We start from the raw sequence: 25293 nt of genomic DNA, 5'->3' as shown, positions 1-25293 counted from the left end.
AGAAAATAGAAAAATCTTGTATTTACTGGAGCTACTTTTTGAGAGGGGGCAGGGAAGAACCAAGTTACATTATTTAAAGAGGTTACCCAGATCATTTTCCAACTAGCTTTCTAATATCTGGACACTTTTTAAACCTCAAAGTCATTTAAAGTTCAAATTTTATCTATAATTTTATAAAATACTGGGAAATATCAATGTATGTAATCTGGAAGAATTTTGAAGGTAATACTTTCAAACAGTAAACATGTATTAAAATACAAATCAAATATTAAGTCATGTGTAAATCTAATCTCGAGCCCATTCTTTTTTAATTGTCCTTAGAAAATATATTCTCAACTACTGAACATGCTTTTATCATAAGACAGCAGAATGATATGGAAAAGAAACCGTTTTTTTTTTTTCTTTTTTCTTCAGTTTCTTCAGTTATCTCTCCCTATCAATATTGTATGTAGGAAGTTTTCAAAAATGAGTTTGAAAGAGACTCTTTTTAAAAATAATACTGAATCTATCAAGAAGCTTGCCCTAACACAAGCTCTATTGTTTTATTATTTTTCCTCTCTCTAGTTAATGTAGTATCCTGCCATCTCTATTTTTCTATATGATCTTGATAGTAAAACAGCAGACTTACTTCTTTGTGTAACTAAATGTTCATTTTTAAGTCAGTCACTTGCGTTACTAATTTCATCATAGTCTTCAGAATGAGGTATTCTCAAGTTACTAAAATGTTTTCAATAAAGTAAAACTTTTTTCTAGAAATATCTGCTACAGAGTATGTGGGTTGAGCTCTAATGTACCTTCTCTTTCAATAAATTTTCTTGAAAAAGTATTAACTTTTAAGGATCACAGTAAATATTAGAGTAAATTTGATTGCAACTGAAAAGTTTGTTAAAAAATAGAAGAAGAGATAAATAAACATGTGAGGATCTTTTCCTAGGCCATATATTTTGCTGAAGAAGATAATATAAGCTAGGATCTACATATTTAATGGTTTTCCTATTATTTCAAGATTTTAAACCATAAAGAGATTATAAATTTTTCATTTAATTCTGGGAATCTGATTATGTCATTTTCTTGGAACCTCGTTGAGTCTTAGCTGTTCTTGGGTGACTAGGACCAACTTTTAAACTTAATGTGCTTTTGTTGAGGTATAAATACTTTAAAAGAAAACTGCATCTGAAAACCTTGTGATTTGTATGCAATATAAAAAACAGGGAAATATAATAAAGAATAAAAACACTGTTCAGAATTTTAAGAATGCCTTGGACTTCTAATTGCATGAAAGTTTAGACAACAGAGAGAAGGACTGGAAGTTGACTGCCCATGCATTTGCTGTTGGAGATAAGCGTTCACAGTGAAAAGCCTGAACTCTGAATGCCTGTCCTGATTATGGGATGCTGCCAGGCCACAAAAGTAACAGCCACATTCTAATGATAATTAGTCTGAAGAAGACTCAAAATTATTTTATGACTTAAATTTCTAGGATTGTAAGATTCTGTTAGGATTTGGAATTTGTCAGTTTGTGTGTTTTTAGTAAAAACCTGTATCTTTAGGCACCTGGATATCACAATGAGTGATTTAGCCTTTGCTATTACTCTAAAAATTTCTCATCAACTTCATTTAAGTATGTGACTAGAGAAAAGGAGTCAGGCGCTACTACAATTAATGTCTATAATAAATCATCTCACAAAAATCTCAACAAATTACTGAGGGCTTTTTCTCTCAATTACGTGTTGCAGAACAGGAGCTTAAAAAATCAACTCTTATAGTTCTATCTTAAAACTTCCAGTGAGCTCAGTGATCACTAGATATTTTACGTGTATTTTTATTTTTAATATCTGGTTATGTTTGGATATAGCATGAAAGTACATCTGGATTCTGGGCCTGGTTGTGTCAAGATAGGAATGAGCTTGGACAGCTCCCTTGCTGGCTCTGGACCTTGGTTTCCTCACCTAAAATTGAGGATATCAGAGGCCCTTTTCTATACTGTTTGTTGTTTAAAATTGTAGAAATTTCTCTACAAGATAGGATGAGTACACATGAAAAGGTGTTGTACAAAACTTAACTTGTTGATAAGTGCTGCTGTCTAGACTTTTACTAGTAGAGATATAAGTTATTAAAATAGCAGTTCACATTCATATATTGGTGACCTTGTCACAGCTGTTGTTCTAAACCCTTCATATATTTTTACCTCATGTAACATTCACAAAGATTGTTTATGGTATAGACTATTCCCATTTCACAAATGAGAAAGTCAAGGCACTGAGAGGCTACCATCTTGTCTGCAATCATGTTCCCGGGAAATGGTTTTAGTCTGGCTCAAATGCATGTGCCTTTTTTTTTCTTTTAAAAAATATTTATTTGTTTTTTTTTTAATTTTTAAAAATTTTTTATTTAGTAAATATAAATTTTCAAAGTACAGTTAATGGATTACAATGGCTTCCCCCCCTTAATTTCTCTCCCACTCACACCCCTCCCATCTCTCGCTCCCTCTCCCATTCCATTCAAATGCATGTGCCTTTAATCTCTATTCTACATTGACCTTCAAAGATTGTGTGTGATATGCTTCTTTTGTTAAATGGTTATTGATTTATTGTTATCTGCTACAAAGAGAGAGAGAAAGTCTTCCATCCCCTGGTTCACTCCCCAAATGCCTGCAATAGCCAGGGCTCGGCCAGGCCAAAGCCAGGAGTGGGATACTCTGTATGAATCTCTCATGTGGCTGGCAGGGGCCCAAACACTTGAGCTATCATCTGCTGCCTTCCAGGATGTTATGCATTATGTTATTCATTAGCAGGAAGGTGGATGGAAAGTGGAGCAACCAGGACTCAAAACCAGCAATTTAGTACACTGTGCTGGCATTGCAAGCAGCAGCTTAACCCGGATCACCACAAGGCCCACCCCAACATACCTCTTGATATAATGTGTCAAGGTCATGGACCTCTGCAATCATTTCTACCATATGAAAGAATCATTCCTTTGTTCAAGAGATGTTTATTAAGCACCCACTCTGTACTAAGCATGAAGCAATACCTAGGACAAATAAATGTAGTATCTTTCCTGATGAGAGATATGCAGTTTCATTTAGGTGATTTCTTTCTCCTTTCCTACTACCCAACTTGGGTTGTGTGTCACCTGTTTTAAAAAGTGCCCAAGGTGACAAAGGAGGAATTTATCTGACTTCTTCATTAATGAATCTAGAATAGAGAATGATAGAACCATACTTCCAGCCTCCTCAGGACTTAGTATCATATTTCTTCATTGTTTCTTTCTGGTTTTTGGCAGTGTCTTCTTTCTGCAGATTGGCTGCCTTAACTTCTCTGGTTCATGTAACCTGCCCTAAAACAGCAGAAAATTGATCTGTAACTTTGCTTCTTATGGTCCAGGAAACCAGTGAGAGGTTGGGTTACCACTCTCTTATTCTCATAATTCTGATGATGGACAAAGATCATGAAGGGGTGGATTAGATGCTCAAAGCTGCATTGACATCACCCTGCTGTTCTGCATCCATTCTAGTTTAGTATAAGAAGATATAAACAGATATTTCCCCCCTTAAATCATACAAGCAGAACAAACGACAAACAGCAGTAAAATAGTTCTCTTCTTTTGCCTTGCTGGATGGCATAAAACTGAGGGAGGTGAATAAAACGTATTCTTTCCTTCGTAATTTTTAAATACAAAGAGAAAGGGAACATTACAATAGAAAGTCATTTTCCATGTAATGTACCAAACAAAGCTAATGCCCCCAAGTGCAGCTTTTCCCTCATCCATCTTTTTAAAATCCCAGTTCCAGAGACAGAGTGTATTCTTGGTTGTACTCCATGCTAATCAGCTTCTTACTTGCCTACCACAGCAGGGTTCAATTAACATGACACAGTTTCACACATTCTTTCGCAAAGAAAAGCATGTTCTTTGTCAATTTTTAATATTACTAAATTACTTTCAGCAAATTCATGTAATATATTTGAAGCCTCCAAATGCATTTTTCAACACTATAAAATACAGTTAATTTTGAGAAAGGGGAATCTTGTCAAGATCTCTTAAATATCTTTCATTTATGTGAGAACCTGAAGTTCTTTAGTTATTAATACTCATTTTCCAGATGGAAATTTTTTTCACATTTCTTGTACTGCCAACTTTAAAATGATTCTCTTTCATTTAGAAATTGATTTTTACTTTGGGATGGTAGTGGGTGTTAGTGGGGGAGAAAATATAGGTTACATTGACAAGTAGGTACTTCCTCTTAGAGATACTGCATTACTTTGCAAGTATGTTTGTTATAAATTCAGTTCTTCACTGTGCATATGGAATGGACTGTGATTCCAATAACTAATTGCTCCCTATGCATTTTGTTAATAATTATATAATGACTAATATTTTCTTGGTGGAGCATTTATAAAAATAGATGCATTGCAAAGCAGCTCTAACCACACTGAATTTTGGAGAAACTCAGAATGAAAAAAAAAAAAAAAACAGGTATTTGAGTAAGTGTCGGTGAAAGGCACATTCCAAATGTGCTGATTTATGGCTCTGGTCAAGGTGGTCACTGACATTTGCAATACTTATATTATGGCTCTGACTGTTTGAGGCCAGTGTGAGTGATGGATGGACCTGTTCATGGAAGATGGTTTGACTTGAGTTTGCCCTAGTTTGTGAATGCAGTTGCTATTTATAAAATTTAATAGAGGCTTTGTTTTACTCATTCCACAAGTATTCAGTGGGATATTCTTACCTTCTTTCACTGAGTTAGACATAGGAAGATAGAGGTAAACAAGACAAGGACTTTCAGATGATTCCAGTCTATGGAGAAAGATAACAAAATTGTTTAATTCTAACTAGGGAATGTGCTTCAGAGGTAAGATAGAGGATGCTGTGAGTGTGTTTAACAGGGAGGCCTTACAGACTTGAGGACTCACGAAGACTTTTGTGAGATTGGGACATTTACATTTACAACCATAGGTTTAAGTGGGTGAAACCAAGTGAATTAGTAGAAGCATAATTCCAGACAAAGGGAACAGCATGTGAGTAGACTCTGAGAAAAGAAGTTGGCTCTTTTGGGGAACTGAAAGAGGGTCCTTTCATCTGGAACTTAGAGGGGAGTACATCTAACCAGGCCTGAGAGGTAAGAGTGAGAAGTAGACTGTACTGGGTCTTGCAGGACATGAATAGGAACTTAGATGTTAATCAGCAAGTTAAGTAAACAATACTGATGGATTTTCAGCTGGAAAGGAATAACTGAAGTTCCACTGTGGTGCTGCACTTAAGAAAAGTGTAGACGGAGCCAAGAACACTTGTGGTGAGATTAGTTCAAGTGAGTGATATTGCCACAATAAAAAGATGTGTGCACTGGGTCAACTAATTTGGGGAAATGGAAATAAGAGGACTTGGGTTTATTTAGATAAGCAGGGTTGAACTTAAATAAGGTGCCAAGAGTGAGACACTAGTGACTGTAGGAAGATGAAGATAGTTTTAGGAGGAAGATCATAAATTCAGTTTTGTACAGGTTGAGTTTGTTTGTGACATGACTCCCAGGGAGCTAAACAGTGGCTGGCATGTAATAAGAAAGGACATAGTTAATGTGAGTTGTTGTTGCTATTATATCAAGTTGATAGTTCAATTTGAAGTTCTATGGCTTAGAGGAAGAAGACCTGAAATAAAATACACATTTTGATTATACTGGAGCATAGATGATAATGAAAACCAAGGTGTTCAGGGTGTCTGTGATCTCAACTAAGGAAAGGGGGAGAAATGAGTAGAATCCTGAGGACAAGGTATTTGTTTTGCTGCTTAGTGAGCTTCTTGCTTTGCACCAAGACCCATCTGACTTTAGATCCCTGCACCACAGGTGGACTTCTGTGCTTTCCATAATGTCACTGAAGCTGAAATGTTTGTAGCTGTCTCTTTATAGACCCTTGATGCATTTTTATTAGCCATCATCAGGATATTTCTCTCCTATATTATTTTTGTCATCATCATCCTAATCATGGTAACAGGTAAATTTAGTTCATTCTATGTGTCAGACACTATTATAAGAGCTTTCCATAGCTTATCTCATAGTCCCATTAATATCCTATTAAGTGGTTACCACAGTGTCCTCACATTCTTGGGTGGAAACTGCAGCATCTAAAGGTAATAGCCACCCTATATCCATACTGTTACCTCAATGTTCCTTGCGTGGAAGAGACATAATACTGTCTGTCTGGGTTTTTAACATCTTTGATGCAAACTCTCAAAATTTAAATTTCAGCTCATAATCTACCAACTATGACATCTTGAGCAAGCTTCTTAACATTTCAACATAGTGTTGGCTACTTGTATGTGTTCCTTAATGTTAGCTGTGTTGCTGTTGTCATTCTACCTTCCTCTCTGATGTTATTTCCTCAGTGTGCCTTATAGAAAAACCTGACAAAGTAGTGATGTAACTTTGTTGTGCCTGTGTTTAGTCAAGAACACCTGCCTAACTTGTTTGTTGTTGTTAATATACAGCTTCTTGGTCATTCAGCACAGGTTGAACAGGGAACAGAATTCAGCCACAACCATGAGCTCTATACTGTTGATAAAGATAGCCAGGTCCATGGGAACTCTCCATATGCAAACCAGTTTGCTGCTGCTGTAGTTACTGAGAGAAGACTCCTGGTCATGAAAGTCTGTAATTTTCAATATATTTTTGTGAGAGCACTTCAAGGATACAGTCATCACTATACTGTTACCATGACTATTGATCATGTTAGTCATTAAAAATATTTTATCCTATCATTTGAAAGATTACTGGGAATACCATAGGCCCTATACTTTTGGAAATTTCAGTCTAACAATGAAGGGAGACATTGAACAAATACTTTTGTTAGAACTACTTAGTAAGTGCTGTGATAAAGATTCCAGGGGTTGGTGCTGTGGTGCCATGGGTTAAAGCCCCTGCCTGCAGTGCCAGCATCCCATATGGGGTGTCGATTTGAGTCCTGCTGTTCCACTTTCAATCTGGCTCCCTGCTTTAATGTGCTGGGAAAGCAGTGGAATATGGCCCAAGTCCTTGGACCCTGCATCCATGTGGGAGACCCCGAAGAAGCTCCTGGCTTCTGGCTGCGTATCAGTCCAGCTCTAGCTGTTGCGGCCATTTGGGAAGTGAACCAGTGGATGTAAGATTCTCTCTCTCTTTCTCTCGCTCTCGCTCTCTGCCTCTGCTTCTCTGTAATGCTGCCTTTCAAATAAATAAATAAATCTTTAAACACACACACAGAGCTCTGCTTTAAAAAAATTCCAGGGAAGAGCATGGTCTAAAAGGAGGAAAATGAGTTGGCCAGGAAAGGCTTTTATGAGAAATTGGGTCCCTGTAGTGTGTGAAGATTTGCCTGTGACCCATTGGTTTGCCTACCTCCAAGTGCTTTGTAGAGCATTGTGGTTTTGCTAACTCACATGTATCATTTAGTCATTCCACTCGCTTGAATATTAAGTATGTATCAATAGTTCAAGACAATTTCCACTCTAAGCCTTGCTTCCACTAGTGACACCCCACATCCTTGCCAGCATTTGTTGTTCGTTGATTTTTGTATGAAAGCCATTCTAACTGGGATGAAGTGAATCTCATTGTGGTTTTTATTTCCATTTCCCTGATGGCTAGTGATCCTGGGCATTTTCTCAAGTGTCTATTGGCCATTTGTATTTCTTCTCTTGAAAAATGCCTATTCAAGTCTTTTGCCCATTTCTTAACTGGACAGTTTGTTTTGTTGTTGTTGAGTTTCTTGAGCTCTTTATAGATTCTGGATATTAATCCTTTATCAATTGCATTGTTTGCAAATATTTTCTCCCACTCTGTAGGTTGCCTCTTCACTTTGTTGAGTGTTTCTTTTGCAGTGCAGAAACTTTTCAGCTTGATATAATCCCACTTGTCAATTTTGGCTTTGATTTCCTGTGTTTCTGGGGTCTTTTCCAAGAAGTCTTTGCCTCTGCTGATGTCTTGCAGGATTTTGCCAATGTTCTGTAATAATTTGATAGTATTGGGTCATAGATTTAAGTCTTTGAACCATTTTTAGCAGATTTTTGTGTAAGGTGTAAGGTAGGGGTTTTGCTTCATACCTATAAATGTGGAGATCCAGCTTTCCCAGCACCATTTGTTGAAGAAACTGTCATTGCTCCAGGAATCGATTTTAGCTCCTTTGACAAAGATAAGTTGGTTGTAGATGTGTGGATTGATTTCTGGAATTTCTATTCTGTTCCATTGGTCTACCCATCTTTTTCTTTTTTCTTTTCTTTTTTTTCTTTTTTTCTTTTTTCTGTTGGCTAGTACCAGGCTGTTCTGATTATAATTGCCCTGATCCTTACTCTTCCACTCTTCATTCATGTCCACTGCCCAGTATTATACTCACTCCTGCTTCTATACTGTTCTGTGTGTGTCTCAGATGTCTCAGATGTTTATTCAAGTTCCCTTGTTCTTCATGACCCTACCCAAATCTTGTCCCCCAGAGCATTTGACAGACTCTGCCACTTGCCTGATCTCTTTTTTCTTTCATCATATTGTACTTATTTGTTGCTAGTCCACAGTCCACATACTATCATTCTGGTCATGGTGTCTGCTTTGTGGGTTACAACCTTTTAAAGAAATTCACTATACTGAAAGTTTACATTTTAAATAGAAATATAGTTAGCCCATAAATATTTGAATGAATGACATAGGATATTCAGATACCTCAAATATTTGAATGAATAAACTACAGTATGTAATTTATAGGGAAAATAGTCTGAATATCCTAAAGATACATTCCAGATTATATTATTCACAAAGATAAATGTATTATTCATAATACTATTCACTGTTTATTTCACAGGTGGATTTTATACAACTTTAGTATATAGAACACCACAGTGTTCTTGGTGAACATGTATTATGACCTCATCATTTCATTTGGAAGATGCTTAGGCCAAAATAACACAATTAATAAGAAAGAGAGGTGTAATGAACCCATATGTATGGCAAACATCAAATACAATGTTTTTTCACCAGCACTTTTTATCTTATTAGGTGGCTTTTAGCCTTCCAATAAATAATGAAAATACTCATCAAGACCATGAGGCTTGTTAAATTTTGATTGAAGAAGCACTTTTGTTTCTTGCTTATTATTTTTTACACCTGCTTAATTTTCAAAGGTTACCAAGATATGAAAGGGATTTGAAACTATTGTGTAACAATGCATTTCATGATAGCTCAATGGTTTTCACTATTTATAAAAAAGTTTATTTTTCATATAATAATTGAACCTTCTCACCCAAAGCAGAAATAGAATTATACAAAAAGAGAATCTATTAATAAACATGATATTTCCCAAGAGCACCTGCTTCCAGCATGACATGACCTCATATCAGAATTGAAGGAACCTTGGCAAGTGTTTCACTCCTCATGTTTGTCTCACCACATGACTATCAGTTGGGTTGTGGGACCAAATCTGCATTTTCAAAGAATTATTCTAATGTAAGTAAATATTATAGGGTTGGTTCTCTAATGAATTTGAAAAATATCAAATGACAAAGTTCATTGTCAGCAATTTTTTAGAAAAGGAAAACACTAGGTTTTAATTGTGGTACTTAATTATAATATGTTCAAACTATTATAAACGTTCAGTGCATGTGATTACACGAATAGCCTTTGTGTGTATTTTATGATGTGTACATGTGACTTCTCTGTGATATGATCTTTATATTATCTATAGTCTGATGAAAAAGTCCTCTAGTAAAAAACAAAATCCTTGTTAGTTCAGTGTTTTTGCCTTTTAAGCCAGAGTCCCTGTGCCTGTTGAACTCTTTCCCTTATTCTGTCCCTGTCAGGTACTCATCCAGATCTGAGAAAAATCCAGAAAAGAAAGGAGAGATTTCCTAACATACATCATTACAGTTCATCTGCCTCATAGTCTACCACTTATCCCAGTCAAGAAGATAAAAATATGTTCAAATTAGTGATACAGACTGAATGTTTCATATTCTGTTTTATTTTATTCTATTTTTCAGACTATATTTCCTGTGAGTCCTGATCAATCAATACAAATGTGCTGCAATGGTGACATAAACTATTGACTAAGACTGGGAAAGTAGCTGAAACACCATCTTTTCTTTCACATTTTTTTCATGGTGCTTCCTTTGGAATAGTCAAGGAACATACAGAAGACGTGAGTTTTATCATGAAGCTTCACCGACATTTTCAAAGGACAGTTATTCTGCTTACCACTTTTTGTATGGTAAGCATTATTATTTCTGCTTATTATCTGTATAGTGGCTACAAACAAGAAAATGAGCTCTCTGAGATGGCTTCAGAAGTGGACTGTGGTGACCTCCAGCACCTGCCATATAAACTAATGGAAGTGAAGACAACGAAAGTTTTTGATGCCTCGAGGACAGACCCCATCGTCCTTGTGTTTGTGGAGAGCCAGTACTCATCCCTTGGACAAGACATCATTATGATTCTGGAATCAAGTAGATTCCAGTATCACATAGAGATTGCTCCTGGAAAGGGAGATCTCCCAGCACTTACAGACAAAACTAAAGGCAAATACATTCTCATTATTTATGAGAATATTTTAAAGTATATAAATATGGACTCTTGGAACCGAAGCCTCTTAGATAAATATTGTGTAGAATATGGTGTGGGTGTCATTGGATTCCACAAAACTAGTGAGAAGAGCGTACAGAGCTTTCAGTTGAAAGGTTTCCCTTTTTCTGTATATGGAAACCTTGCAGTAAAAGATTGTTGCATTAATCCTCATTCTCCATTGCTCCATGTGACCAAATCTTCTAAGCTTGAAAAGGGTTCTTTACCTGGAAATGACTGGACAGTTTTTCAGATTAATCACTCAGCTTACCAACCAGTAATATTTGCCAAAGTGAAGACCCCAGAAAACCTTTCTCCTCCCATCTCTAAAGGTGCTTTTTATGCCACTATCATACATGACCTGGGGCTTCATGATGGAATCCAGCGAGTTCTTTTTGGAAACAACTTGAACTTTTGGCTGCATAAGCTCATCTTCATAGATGCCATTTCATACTTGTCAGGGAAGAGACTGGCATTGTCTTTGGACAGGTACATCCTTGTGGACATTGATGATATATTTGTGGGAAAGGAGGGGACCAGAATGAACACCAATGATGTGAAGGTAAGGTTCTGTCATCTCAGAACTTGAAAGTTTAGTTTTTCTCTCAAAGTGATTTATACTAAGACTACAGAGTTTCTCAGGACATGGCAAGCTACAGTAATATGGGTTAAGTACCAAGTAGAAACCATTTTACTTTCCAGACACTATCTACCTCAAAAAAAAAAAAAACTATTATTAACGGAAGATTTATTCCATTTAAATATGAAATCGAAGTTAATTTGTTTTAGTGAATATAAATACTCCCCCAAATTTTTAAGAATTATAGATCTTATAAGTAAGCTACTTCAGATATTTTTTCAAATTAACTCATTTTCTCTTGTATTTTTTTGAAACTGAAAATTAGCATTACTAAATATGGAGATCAATAACTACACACTTAATATATGCATATTAATAATGTTCATATTACTATTAATATATTAATATTTATAACATTAATATAATACTATTTATAGACTATTGTATAGTAATATAGCAATAATATATTAATATAGTGTTATAATATTTTAATAAATAATAGATATATTTATATTTAATATAAGCATATTTATTCAGATATAAATGCAAGGATTTAAGTTGATTACATTGACTACTTCTGGTACACATATGAAGCTCGTGCTTAATTTAAATTGCATTGCAATTGTCATTGTGTAAAACTACTTTATTTAAACTGGTAATATTCATTTAAAGGTAATTTTTCATTATTACAAGTTGATTACATTACATAAACACTCTTGGTTGTTTGCTCTTAATAAAACTTAAAATGATCTACTTTTACCTTAATTGCTTACTCAAAATGTCATGGAATTCTATCTCTGTTATATTACATACTGATTTCTCTTAAATGTGAGAGACTTTTTTTTTATTTTTTTTTATTTTTTTTAAACTTTTATTTAATGAATATAAATTTCCAAAGTACGACTTATGGATTACAATGGCTTCCCCCCCATACCATCCTTCCCACCCACAACCCTCCCCTTATGTAGCTTTTATTTTGTAAATCTTTGAACTTTTGGTAGAAAATCTGTAAGTCAGATGTCAAAAATATGGCTGGGAAATTGTTCTTTCCTATAGTTACTAAAAATTTGGCAAATAATAGTAATGTTCATCACATGAGTTAAATAAGCAAAGGAAACTTGAAGAAGCATTTAATGTTATTATAAGAGTATGAAGGTTAAAAAGGAAAGAAAAATTTTCCATATTCTTGTCATTATTTCAGTCTATTCCTTTAGTTCGATGGGAATTAATAAAGAAGTTCTATTGAAGTTTCCATTAAGTCTTTTGCCATTCACTTTTGAAAGTAAAGCTGAATTAAAACCTGCTAGTTTAAGCATTTGTCATATGCATAAAGATTGCCAACAATATATGATTCTCTTTCCAATTTTTCCTTTTCAAATTATTATAAAATGTTTTTACAATTTATACATATTATGATGTTAAATTATCATAATATGTAGCACTTTAATTATTCCAGATGAATCTCTGAGTTTTGTATGCAAAACCCCTCATGTACTCTAATATTATACAAAATACAATTTCATTTTTTATTGTAAAGGTTAAGCCATTTTTAGGGTATAAAAAATTAAAGGCTTATTGAACACATTAAAGATTAATTTAACATGTGTACTTTATGAGTTGCTCATATTTAAATATTAACATATTGTATAAATCACCTAGAGGTTTAAAAGTACATTTTTAATTATTTGGGTTTTTAAACTACTTCTAAGTTGAAATGTGTGATTGTCTCAAAACACTGATTCACTGCAGACAGTTACCCTGACTGTATAAGCATCCATCCGTTTGTTCTCTACGTAGTTATCAAATTTCTACTATATCTGAATCATAAACTGAGGTCCTGTCCCTTTATAAAGAGATGACAGGGGAGAGTACAGAGAAAAGCTATCATGATGAGCATTTATATCTTCAGTAAGTGATACAGCCATATCACATGCCAGGCACTAACACAGGCACAGGGGATACAAAGATAAAATTCAGCTCCCTCTTAATGTATGTATTGTTTTGTGGGGAGATAAATAAGTAGATACCTTGCAAAATGGTAAGGAGAATACTAAAGATGTCTGCATGTTTGATGTAAGTAAAGCTGTGAGAAACGGTATAGTGTGCACTGTGTCCTAGAAACTATTAAGTACATGAGATGGAGTTATGCGATGATTTGGGAGGGTATATCAATGACACAAACAAAAGACCTCAATTTCTTCAAACACTGAAGGGATAGAGGCAGAAGCCCAGTTGCAGTGAGTTCAGGAATGGACCACAGCTTCAAGAGGAAGAGGAAATAAATATGGCGTCCTCAGTGGAGAAATTTTGATATGAAAGAGAGAAGTAAAATTAGACAGCAGTTGCAGGGTGTACTGGTGTTAGGGTGACCAACCCATCAATCCATGCTGATTTGCTCAGGACTGGGAGTATTTGATGCTAAATCTTAGAGGGTCCTAGAGTTAGTTATAGTGACTCAACTAACCCAGAGAAGGGAAGGAACATCAAAGATCATGAGGGCAAGAAAAGCTTGTGGATTGGGTATCTAATAGTACATAATTAATAAAATATTTTAATCAAGTCCCTTTATTTAGTAATTACTATTTATGAGCAAATATTTTATTTTCTCTATTTGAAGTATTAGGAAAACTGAAAGAATGTGAGAAAATTAAAGCTCACTTAGTCTATTTCTTTCAAAGTTAGAGAGATAACATAAATTTTAACTATGAAAACAGTTTTTGCATAAATGGTTTTTTAATTTCTTATGTGGAACAAAAAATGTTTCCTTATTTAATGGGAAACTTAGAATAGCAATGCACTATCAGCCTTACCTACCTAGCTGTTGAATAATATGAGCATGTTTTAAAGAACTTCAGAGCTATGAAAGAAACTTTGACATAGTACAGAATGTATGACTCTTTGTGCCATAAAAAAAGAAAAACAAACAAACAGAAGGAGGAGCCTAGGGTGGTATCTTCCTTAGTCTAGGAATATGCAAGCCTGCAGGCATTAATATCAAAGAGGAACATTGTTTAGACCATCCAAATAGTCTTACAAACATTTAATTTCAGTTGAATAGAAGTCAGAAAAATGTGCATGTGTGTGTGTATGTTTGTGAATGTGTTGTATGCATGTTTTCTTGGGCTATTGGGTTAGTTTCATGATTTTAGAAAATTCAAGTTCACATGTAGGACCTAACCTTCGTGAGACTAAGCCTACAGAATAGATTTGTAGAAAGGGGATGTGATATTTCTATTGTTAAAAAAAGCTTCTCCCAATAAACCATTTTAGTTGTACATGAAACCACTCCATGACCCAATCAACATTAACAACCCATATTCTCTTTTACATACTTGAATGCACTCTTGGCCTAAGATCCATTATGCCATTATTTCAATGTAACATTGAAGACGAACAAGAAGATCATCCACCTTCTCTTCTATCCGAAGATTCTGTTAAAGGTGGTCATTTAGGGTTTTCTTGAACACTGTAGTTGAATACTCTCAATAAATAAAAAATAAATAATATAAATATGTACATATATTCTGTTCTCTCTCTTTACTCCTCTTCCTCTCTTCTCCATCTCCCCCTCCCTCCCTCCTCATCTCTTTCTGTGATAACTACACATTCCCTTTCTAACTCAGACAAACTTTCTAACATCTACCTGAAGAGGTGCCTCTGACTCTTTCTGGAGGAGACCTCTTTCTGGAAGTACTCAGCTCCCCCACCCCTTATGTCAGGATCCCAGACCTTTCATACTGTTTGCTTACATTTCAATGATTTATACTTACATAACTGTGGATTAGCTCTTTAAAAAAAAAAAAAGGCTATATTTTTAAAGTGGCATCAGAAGAGACAGTAGATCTTAAATGTTTAATATAATGTCATGAGTGACTTTATCATTATTTTCCCTTCTAAAGGAAGGTTGCAGAGTGCCTAGAGAAAAGAAAGTGCTGAAAATAGAAGTAGGAAGCCATAAAACTCTAAGAAGTGGTATCAAGCTAAGAAGACTTGGCTGGCTTTTCCAGTATTGCTTGGGGCCAGCCCTGAGAGGCTGTGACTAGAATGTAGAGAGGTGAACTCTGTGTGCTTGACTTTGCAGGCTCACATGAATATTCACTGCTCCAGCTAAAGAAAACCAGGAGCTTCATAAAACCACTGGGAAAGAACTTACCATACCAAATGTTTAGGGGTGGAGTGGGAGTAAGGCAATGGCAATCAATTATTCTGTCATAAGTAAAAATGGAAGCTCCCAAATATTTCTCCAGGCTGTTCATTATTTACATGCTCTGCTTGGATGTCAAGTCTTGCACGCTGTAAACAGTACTAATCCTTTCTTTTTGCCTTAAATAACACATTTCTGTAACTCCTTTCTAGTGTCTTTAATGTTTCTTATTTTTTATTTGCTGACATCCATTTTAATTGTATTCCACTGTGGATACATGTGTCTTTCTGATAACAATACCATAAATTTGCTAGGATGGCTATATAGTTGTATAAAATATTCCTCATGTATTTAGGAAATAGTCTAAAATTATGGTATACCTATTAGTTTAATTTTGTTAATTGAGTTTATACAAATCTATATTCTTACCACTTTGATTTTTAAAATGAGTGAGAACAAAGAATGGGGTGCTTGTTGTCAGTAAAAGAAGTGTGTTTACTTCAACTCTGATGGTGAATTATAAGTATTCCATTTTATCAAATATTGGCTTATATATTTTGAACCTATGTCAAGTTCATATATTTTAATTTAATATTTCATCATTTTGTGGTTAACTTTTTAACTACAGTAATTTTTTTGCCTTTAGAGTTGTTTATCTGATACTAATACAGCTGTCTCAACTTTCTGTTGGTTACCATTTGAAAATTATGCCTTATTCCATTTTTTTTTCATTTTGGTCACTTTATTAAATGACATTAAATAGTTTTAAGTTTCAACTACTAAACAGCACTTTGAATGGTGAAAACACAGATAGTATATTGTCATACTTGAATGCTTTTCTTTAAAAACACAATTCCAGTCCTTATGTATATTACAAAACAGCCTTAAAGGAAGAAGTGACATCTTTTCTACAGTACTTAAGATACTCAATACAGAACTGAAAAGCAGTCTAACAGAAACAAAGGCAAGGTCTTCACAGCTGTATGATTTCAGCAGCCAAAGCTGGATGATGGACTGAAACATTACTATACAACTGGGACAAAACATATACAGTATCACAATACTAAGCAAAAACGCTTTACACCCAAAGAAATAAAACAGGTTACAAAATGTGGAGAATTTAGCAGGCAAAACTGTATTACAAGCAACATTTTAAATCGTCATTTTTAAGCCATTGCAACTATTTAAAACATCTAAAACAAATATAAAAATGAGCCTTTTAGTATCTTATTGACATGATTTTGTCTTTAAATATTTGTTAAAACTTGATGTTATATTCAAAGTACATATTATGTTGCTAAAATGTCAAGTGAGAAGAGTGTATGCAAAGTGGTCCAAGTTTTATTTCGAACTCTCTGATTTCCAATTAATCCTCCTAAGTATTCTTCTTTATATCATAGTTTTCATCCATGGTGAAAAAGATTTAGAAGACTGCCTAAAATTTTCACATCTATGTCTTTGAGTAAATAATTTAGACCGTGTTAAAAATTCCCAAGTCTAGTAAATCAGGTTCAAAGTATTCTGGACTTGTAGAAATACCAACTGATAACAGTTAGCCAGAGCATACTGCCTTCAAATATTTATCTCATAAATCTTGTCTCTTTTCATCTCTTCTAAAGTAAACACACACAATTGTCCCCCCCTTCTATGTGTGTCTTTGCACTATAAAAAGGTTTTGAGAACAGCCTCCAGATGAATTTCACTTTTTTATCTACTATGTGAATATTTGTCTTTTAATTAACCAGATCAGCCTACACACATTTAATTAGATTATCAATGCATTTGGATTTATTGCAGCTATATTATTTTGTACTATATACTTGACCAGCTACTTCTGTTTCTTTTGTTTCTCTCTTTTATTACTTTCATTTGCATTGTCATTTTCTATCTGGTTTAAAAGTGTATGTTATTTCTTTTTTTTTAACTTTTGTTTATTAAATATAAATTTCCAAAGTGCAACTTTTGGATTATAGCAGCTTTTCTCCCCGATAACCTCCCTCCCACCTGCAACTATCTCATCTCCCACTCCCTCTCCCAACCCATTCTTCATCATGATTCATTTTCAATTTTCTTTATATACAGAAGATCAGTCTAGTATATACTAAGTAAAGATTTCAAAGTTTGCACCCACACAGAAACACAAAGTATAAAGCACTGTTTGAGTACTAGTTACACTGTTAATTCACATAGTACAACACATTAGGGACAGAGATCCTACATGGGGAGTAAGTGCACAGTGACTCCTGTTGTTGATTTAACAATTGACACTCTTGTTTATGGCGTCAGTAATAACCCAAGGCTCTTGTCATGAGCTGCCAAGGCTATGGAAGCCTCTTGAGTTCGCCAACTCCAATCTTATATAGATAAGGCCATAGTCAAAGTGATAGTTCTCTCCTCCCTTCAGAGAAAGGTACCTTCTTCTTTGATGGCCTGTTCTTTCCGCTGGAATCTCACTCACAGAGATCTTTCATTTAGTTGTTTGTTTTTTTTTTTTTTTTTTTTTGCCAGAGTGTCTTGGCTTTCCATGCCTGGAAAAGTATATGTTATTTCTATTCCTATAGTTATTTCTCCAGAAACTTAATTAAACATAGTATGTTACAATAGTGCCAATATTAGTACTTTCAACCCTCAGTCAGAAAATATAAGGCACTTCATCTCCAGTTGTGCCCACTCTCCTTTGCCTTATTGGCCATTCTTTTCTGGTTCTTAACTATGTTGTTGCTATTCAACCCAGTATGATATATTACATTTTATTTTTTTCTAACATTATGCTTTTAAAAGATTTATTTTATGTATTTGAAAGGCAGAGTGACAGAGAGAGGGGGAGAGACAGAGAAAGAGACCTTCCATCCACTGGTTCACTCCCCATATGGCCACAACAGCTGGGTCTGAGCCAGGCTAAAGCCAGGAGCTAGCAATTCCCACATGAGTGGCAGGGGCCCAAGTACCTGTGCCATCATCTGCTGCTTTCTCAGGCACATTAGTAAGGAGCTGGATCAGAAACAGAATGTCTGAGACTCGAACCAGCACTCCAATACAGGATGCTGGCATTGCAGGTCATGGCTTAACCTACTGTGCCACAATGCTGGCTGTCTACCATCAACGTTTGATCAGATTAGCCAGGTGTCTACTGTGATTTTTGCTAACCATTCCTCTTCTTGTGTCTGCTAGAACTCTTTGATTCTCCCCTTATCCCCCTTTTCAGTAGAGTATCCAGAGTGATGGCACTAACATACAAGGGTACTTCCAAAAGTTCATGGAAAAATGGAATTAAAAGATAGGTTTGTTTTGGTGCAAACAATTTTGAAATCTATGAAAATTTTTTTCATAGTCCGCATGTTTTACAAACTTTTTAAAGAGCCCTTGTATGCATTGGCTTCACCTTTTTTTGTCACCCAAATAAACATCCTTTAATTGCATTTTCCATGAACTCTCTGAATTACTTTGTATAATTTATATCGGCTTCTCTTCTGCTCAAAACCTTTCAGGAACTTCTAATCTCACCAAGATTAAAGATCAGAGTTCTTACAATCTTTTATCCTTTCCCCTTATCTCCCTAATCACACATCTGCTCCTTTCCCTCCCTTACTCTGCTACAGCCTCTCTAGTCTCCTTCCTGTATCAGGATTTTATACCTGCTGTTCTTTCTCTCTAAAATGTTCTTTCCCTTTATTGGCCTATGGTTCTCTTCCTCCCTTGCTGACACATCTTTTCCCAGTTTTGGGGGGGAGGGGCAATATTTCTATCTAGGTGGGTTTGTGTTTGTTTGTTAAGATTTATTTTATTTATTTGAAAGGCACGGTTACACACACACACACACACACACACACATGCACTCAGACACAGAGAGAGAGAGACAGAGACAGAGAGAGAGAGAGACAGATCTTCATCCACTGGTTCACTCCCTGAATGGCCACAGCAGCCAGGGCTGGGCTAGACCAAAGCTAAGAGCCAGGAGCTTCATCTGGGTCTCCCAAGTGGATGCAGAGGCACAAACACTTGGGCCATTCTCAGCTGCTTTCCCAGGTGCATAGTGAGCTGCATCGCAAGTGGAGCAGCCAGGACTGGAACCAGCACCCACACAGGATGCCAGTGTAGCAGGCGGCAGCTTTACCCACTATGCCACAATACTGGCCCTGTTTGTTTTTACAGAAACCCATTGTTAAAGGCTTAAGAGCACACTACCAGACATACTGCATGTGAAAAATCTTCAAAAAGTTCCTGGAAAAAAATGTACAATGAAAAAAAACTATGTATCAGTTTCAAATTATTTTACATCAAAATAAACTTACCTTGTAATTCCTTTTTTTCCACAAAGTTTTAAAGGACCTTCACATTTTACTTATTTATTTTGGTTTGTGACTGATTGCTAAATATATCAGGTCCATGAGGGCAAGATTTTCTTACCTGCTTTGCACACTGAAGTAGCCTGCGAACCAACAGTTTGCCTGGTTCAGCATATATTTGTTAAATGAATGAAAAAAGAATGAAATTCTTTTTGAAATACATCCTTTTTTAAAAAAATTTATTTAAGTTATACAAGTTTCATGTATTTCATATATACAGGATTAGGAGCATAATAATACTTCCACCCTTTAGAAGTTCCTCTAGTGAGAATCTATTCATAGTAAACATTGCCCTCATCTCTTATAGCTAGTTTTGTGAAGTTTACAATGCTTATTTAACAATCCCTTCATATATAATGACTTATGTTCATACTGGTAAGATTGATAGCTCATGGAAGCTACCTGAACACTTGTTATAGTAGAATATGACCAATTCCACTGATCCCTCATGGCTCATAATTTTTAAAAGATTAAGAATTTGTGGCTGTCCTTATTACTGTATATGAAATGTTTGCTTTTCTGTCTCCCTTTTTCTCCTTTGACTTCTGTTTTAGTTTGATAGAATATTTATTTCTAAATTTATATGATGTGACAATAATATAAAGGAAAACAAATCATTCTCAATATTATTATCACACCCTTGGTGTGCTAGCAACTATACAACTATACAAAAGTTATTTTTTAGGAAACAATTTTAAAATTTAACATAAAATATTTTAGCAAAAGGAAAAATCTATATTGTAACCATAATCTATTTATACTTACCACGTTGTATTAAATTGACATTGTGAGATGGAATGTATCTCTATTGCTATTAATATTCAAAAGTCATTTGTTATGCAATGACATTCAAAAAGAATGAGTTCTAAATTATTTAAAGCAGGCAAAATGCTGTCACTGAACACATGAATGTATAAACAGAATATCTGGTGACTGGTTACATTTATAATGTACTGCGCTGAATCTACCTCAATTGAGATAAAAAGTAGGTCTGTCGTAGGTGACGCCAGCCCCCGACCAGGCAGTGACCATCAGTATATTGCAAGAAGAGAATTCAAAATAAAGACTTAGGTACTAGAAATATCTCATTCAGTTCAGGAAATTATGTACATTTACTCTGTCAGAGTGCTTTTATAAGATCTTCAAAGGATACATGTATGTTTTTATTTTTATTTTATTTTTATGTATTTGACAGAGTTAGACAGAGAGAGAGACAGAGAGAGAGAGACAGAGAGAAAGGTCTTCCTTCCGTTGGTTCACTCCCCAAATGGCCACTACGGCCCGTGCACTGCGCCATTCCAAAGCCAGGAGCCAGGTGCTTCCTCCTGGTCTCCCATGCGGGTGCAGGGCCCAAGCACTTGGGCCATCCTCCACTGCCTTCCCGAGCCATAGCAGAGAGCTGGACTGGAAGAGGAGCAGCTGGGACTAGAACCACTTGGGCCCTGCACCCCATGGGAGACCAGGATAAGTACCTGGCTCCTGCCATCGAATCAGCGCAGTGCACCGGCCGCAGCGCGCCAGCCGGGGCGGCCATTGGAGGGTGAACCAACGGCAAAAGGAAGACCTTTCTCTCTGTCTCTCTCTCTCACTGTCCACTCTGCCTGTCAAAAAAATAAATAAAAATAAAGATTTATTTATGTATTTGAAAGGCAGGGTTAGAGAGAAGCAGAGGCAAAGAAAGAGAGAGAGAGAGAGGTTTTCTATCCGTTGGTTCACTCTCCATATGGCCACAATGGCTGGAGCTGGGCCGAGCTGAAGCCAGGAACCTGGAGCTTCCTCTGGTTCTCCCATGCAGATGCTATCTTCCACTACCTTTCCAGGCCACAGCAGAGAACTAGATTGGAAGTGGAGCAGCCGGAACTTGAACTGGTGGCCATATGGGATGCCGACACACTTTACCCACGATGCCACAGTGCCAGCCCCAATCATTACTAACTTTTTTTAAAAGCATGCAAAGATAGAAAAAGTAAAAAAAAAAAAAAATCTGATATATTGTCATTCTCTGGGAAACATGAATTAATAGCTCAAGCATTTTTATATTAACTTTTATAGGCTACCATACTTAATGTATACTGAAATACAAAATAGATATAAAAATAAAAATAATTTGCTGCAAAACAAATTATTAGATCTACTTGATATACTTAATGGACTATATGTTACCAAACAAATGCAGTTATCTTTTAATTGAACTTGTAGGTAGACTAAAATTTTAAAATTAAAATTTTATCCATATAGTACATATTAGAATTTTACCTTAAAATATTACTTGCTTTCTTATGTTAATATTAATACTTAATATGATTTTACATGATTATTAATAGTTACAAATCATACAGATTTTAAAAAGCTATGTATTTTGCTATTGCTGTGCAAATTACTGCCAGTTTTGTAGCTGAAAACAACTAAGGCTTATCATTTTATGGTTCTGTAGTGAGATGTCCAGTGTGGGTCTCACTGAGTTAAGTTCAAAGTGCTAGCAAGGCCCCTCTCCTTTCTTGAAACTCTAGGAGAGAACTCATTTCTTTTCCTTTAACCCTCTTCTAGTGTCAGCCCACATTGCTTGGCTCATGTTTCCCTTCTTTCATCCTCAAAGCCAGCAATGTTGCCTATCCCTGTGCCTTCATTCATGGCATATCTTTGTCTTACTAACACAGGGAAACATTCTGCCTTCAAGGACCTGTGTGATAAGGTTGGCCCACTTGGATAATCCAGAATAATATCTCTGTATTAGAGTCCTGCTGTGTAAGGTACAGATTCACAGGTTCTAGGCATTAAAACATGGATATCTTAGAAGGGCAGGTTGGGGAGACATTACTCTGAATACCATAAGCTATGCTCTTCATGTAATCATGCCAGCAAATTTTTGTAACAACTGAACTTTCCAAAAGATTTGACTACTATACAACTGTTTTCTTCACTAGAGAATAAAATTTTGGGAGCCAGCGCTGTGGCACAGTGGGTAACGACCTCGCCTGAAGCGCCGGCATCCCATATGGGCACTGGTTCAAGACCTGGCTGCTCCACTTCCCATCCAGCTCTCTGCTATGGCCTTGGAAAGCAGTAGAACATGGCCCAAGTCCTTGGGCCCCTGCACCCACATGGGAGACCTGGAAGAAGCTCCTGGCTTCGGACCAGCGCAGCTCTGGCCATTGTGGCCAATTGAGAGGTGAACCATTGGATGGAAGACCTCTCTCTCTTTCTGCCTCTCCTCTCTCTGTGTAGCTCTGTCAAATAAATAAATAAATATTTAAAAATTAAGAATAAAATTTTGATGGCATACATGTGATTATATAATTAATTTAGCTCTAAATCAATAGTAATTAATTGAGAGAAATTAAATGATTGTGATCTTAAACTTCCCATAACACTAAACAATGAGTGTTCAAGTATCTATTTCTTCATTGATGCAGTTTAGGAAATTTATCTCTCCAAAGATGCCTCATTTGGAGCAGATGTGTGACTATCATCAGTTCACTACTTTAGTAGCTCTAATGTAATGTTTCTAGCAATGCATATGTTACGAGACTAATTAAAAGACCGTTCTGGGCCGGCGCCGTGGCTCAATAGGCTAATCCTCCACCTTGCGGCGCCGGCACACCGGGTTCTAGTCCCGGTCGGGGCGCCGGATTCTGTCCCGGTTGCCCCTCTTCCAGGCCAGCTCTCTGCTATGGCCAGGGAGTGCAGTGGAGGATGGCCCAGGTGCTTGGGCCCTGCACCCCATGGGAGACCAGGAAAAGCACCTGGATCCTGCCTCCTGCCATCGGATCAGCGCGGTGCGCCGGCTGCAGCGGCGGCCATTGGAGGGTGAACCAACGGCAAAGGAAGACCTTTCTCTCTCTGTCTCTCTCTCTCACTGTCCACTCTGCCTGTCAAAAAAAAAAAAAAAAAAAAAAAAGACCGTTCTAACAACCAGGTGTTCAGGACTCTCACAGTTATATATGTGCTGGTCACCCTTTTCAGTATATATTTCTTCTCTTTTCCATTTTATTCTCTTTGATTTTTCTTCTTGCATCTTCCTCAGCTTCAATCACCGTATTTTCTTTTATTGGCCTTTTCCTCTTTGGAATCACCATTGTAACTGCACCTGTCTAACAACTACAGTGCAGTTCTATTCTTGATGCTTAGTAGTTCTCTGTTTAGCTCCTTTGGTGTCTGGGTTAGTAAAGTAGTGCTTCTTTTCTCCTACATTGATTCTCGCAACTTTATTTTTATGGAACTGTGTCTTTTATTTTTCCTCTCTCTGTTATATGTACTAATTATAATCAGTTTTCCTAAAACAGAGGGAAAAAATATTACGTGTGGAAATTCAGCCAGCTGGTTGAGGCACTGAACAATGATCCATCCAAAAAAATAATAAGAATACCTTCACTGTTCTTTATTTTGGATTAAATAATCTGTATAACACCAGAACAATATACAAGGTGACTTCAACAAATTTATGGAAAATGGAATTGAAAAACAAAAATAAATATTATATAATATATATGCTTTATTTCTAAAAATAAGTTCCATCAAATTTAAGGTGCTTTTCCAAGCGATGATACCCATCATTTAGTCCATCTGTAAAGACATGAGGGTCCTGGAAACTTAACCATATCAATGTAATCCTTTTTTTATTATAAACTGAAGAACAATACATACCCTTTAAAGACAAGTCATAATTAGCCATAATTAGGCTTTAAGATGGATGTCTAATGATTTTCCATTGAAATTCTGGCATAGTTACTGTCCTGCACTGTCCTGGTAGGGAAGCACTCTCTGGTGATGCTTTCCTAGACACTTTCCTGCTAAACTTTGGTTAACTTTCCCAAACCCTCACCTAATAAACAGTTGGTATCCTTCTTTGGCCTTTCAGAAAGGCAAGAACAAATTTCCTTAACATCCACAAAACTGTGGCTGTGACCTTTGCTCTTGACTGGATCACTTTTGCTTTGTCTGCACCACTTCCAACTCTTGCTAACCATTGCATTGATTGTGCTTTGTCTTCAAGATCATATTGGGAAGACATGTTTTATTTACTGCCAGTTTGTCACAGAAATGCATCAAGATCTTGATCCCACTTGTTGAACATTTCTATTGGAAACTCTGCAGATGATTTAGGCACAATGGCTTTGGCACCCAACAAGCATGAAGTTTACTCCACTTTAATTTTTTAGTCAGAATCATGTAGGATGAATCAATTGAAATATGATCTGTGGTGCTGGGTATTTTTTCTGCTGTTAATCATAAGTCCCCTTCAGTTAGATCATGAAAAAGATAATTATATCCTCATAAATTGATGAGGATGATCTACCACTGCTGGCTTCATCTCTAACCTTTTCTCACTGCTTCTTACAGAGTTACCCATTTGTAAATGTCTGATTTGTTTGTAGGCATTGTCCGCATAAACTTTTTGTCTCATAAAACATTAATGATTTTGCCATTTTTTCATCCATATTTCACCATAAATTGGATTTTTTTCTTGCTTCAATTTGATCAGAATTCCCATTCTTTTGATATGGACTGATTTCAAACTCATGTCTTATCCCTTGTGATGCCTCAGACTTGTTCTTGTTCAGACATGTTGTAACAAGTTAATATGAATTTACTATGGTAAAAAAAAAGGGAAGTCAATGCTGTTTTGTCATAATATTAAGCATATGTTAAAGCA

At 36.0% G+C, this 25293-nt stretch overlaps 1 protein-coding gene across 4 annotated transcripts in view; it reads left to right on the top strand.

Moving 5' to 3' along the window:
- Positions 1 to 25293, top strand: part of LOC100350425 (bifunctional heparan sulfate N-deacetylase/N-sulfotransferase 3) — a 186207-nt gene that overhangs the window by 1128 nt on the left and 159786 nt on the right. For all 4 annotated transcript variants that reach the window (XM_051820057.3, XM_051820058.3, XM_089302882.1 and 1 more), the window contains exon 2: positions 9994 to 11132. In XM_051820057.3, coding sequence (XP_051676017.1) covers positions 10164 to 11132 — 969 coding nt within the window. In that variant the 5' untranslated portion in view covers positions 9994 to 10163. The remainder of the gene's footprint in view (positions 1 to 9993; positions 11133 to 25293) is intronic.

Source organism: Oryctolagus cuniculus, chromosome 8 (assembly GCF_051225735.1).
Source record: "Oryctolagus cuniculus isolate XC-2025 breed Fujian yellow rabbit chromosome 8, ASM5122573v1, whole genome shotgun sequence".
NCBI lineage: Eukaryota > Metazoa > Chordata > Mammalia > Lagomorpha > Leporidae > Oryctolagus > Oryctolagus cuniculus.
The sequence above is the reverse complement of the archived record's forward strand: the minus strand, read 5'-3'. Positions and strand labels throughout refer to the sequence as shown.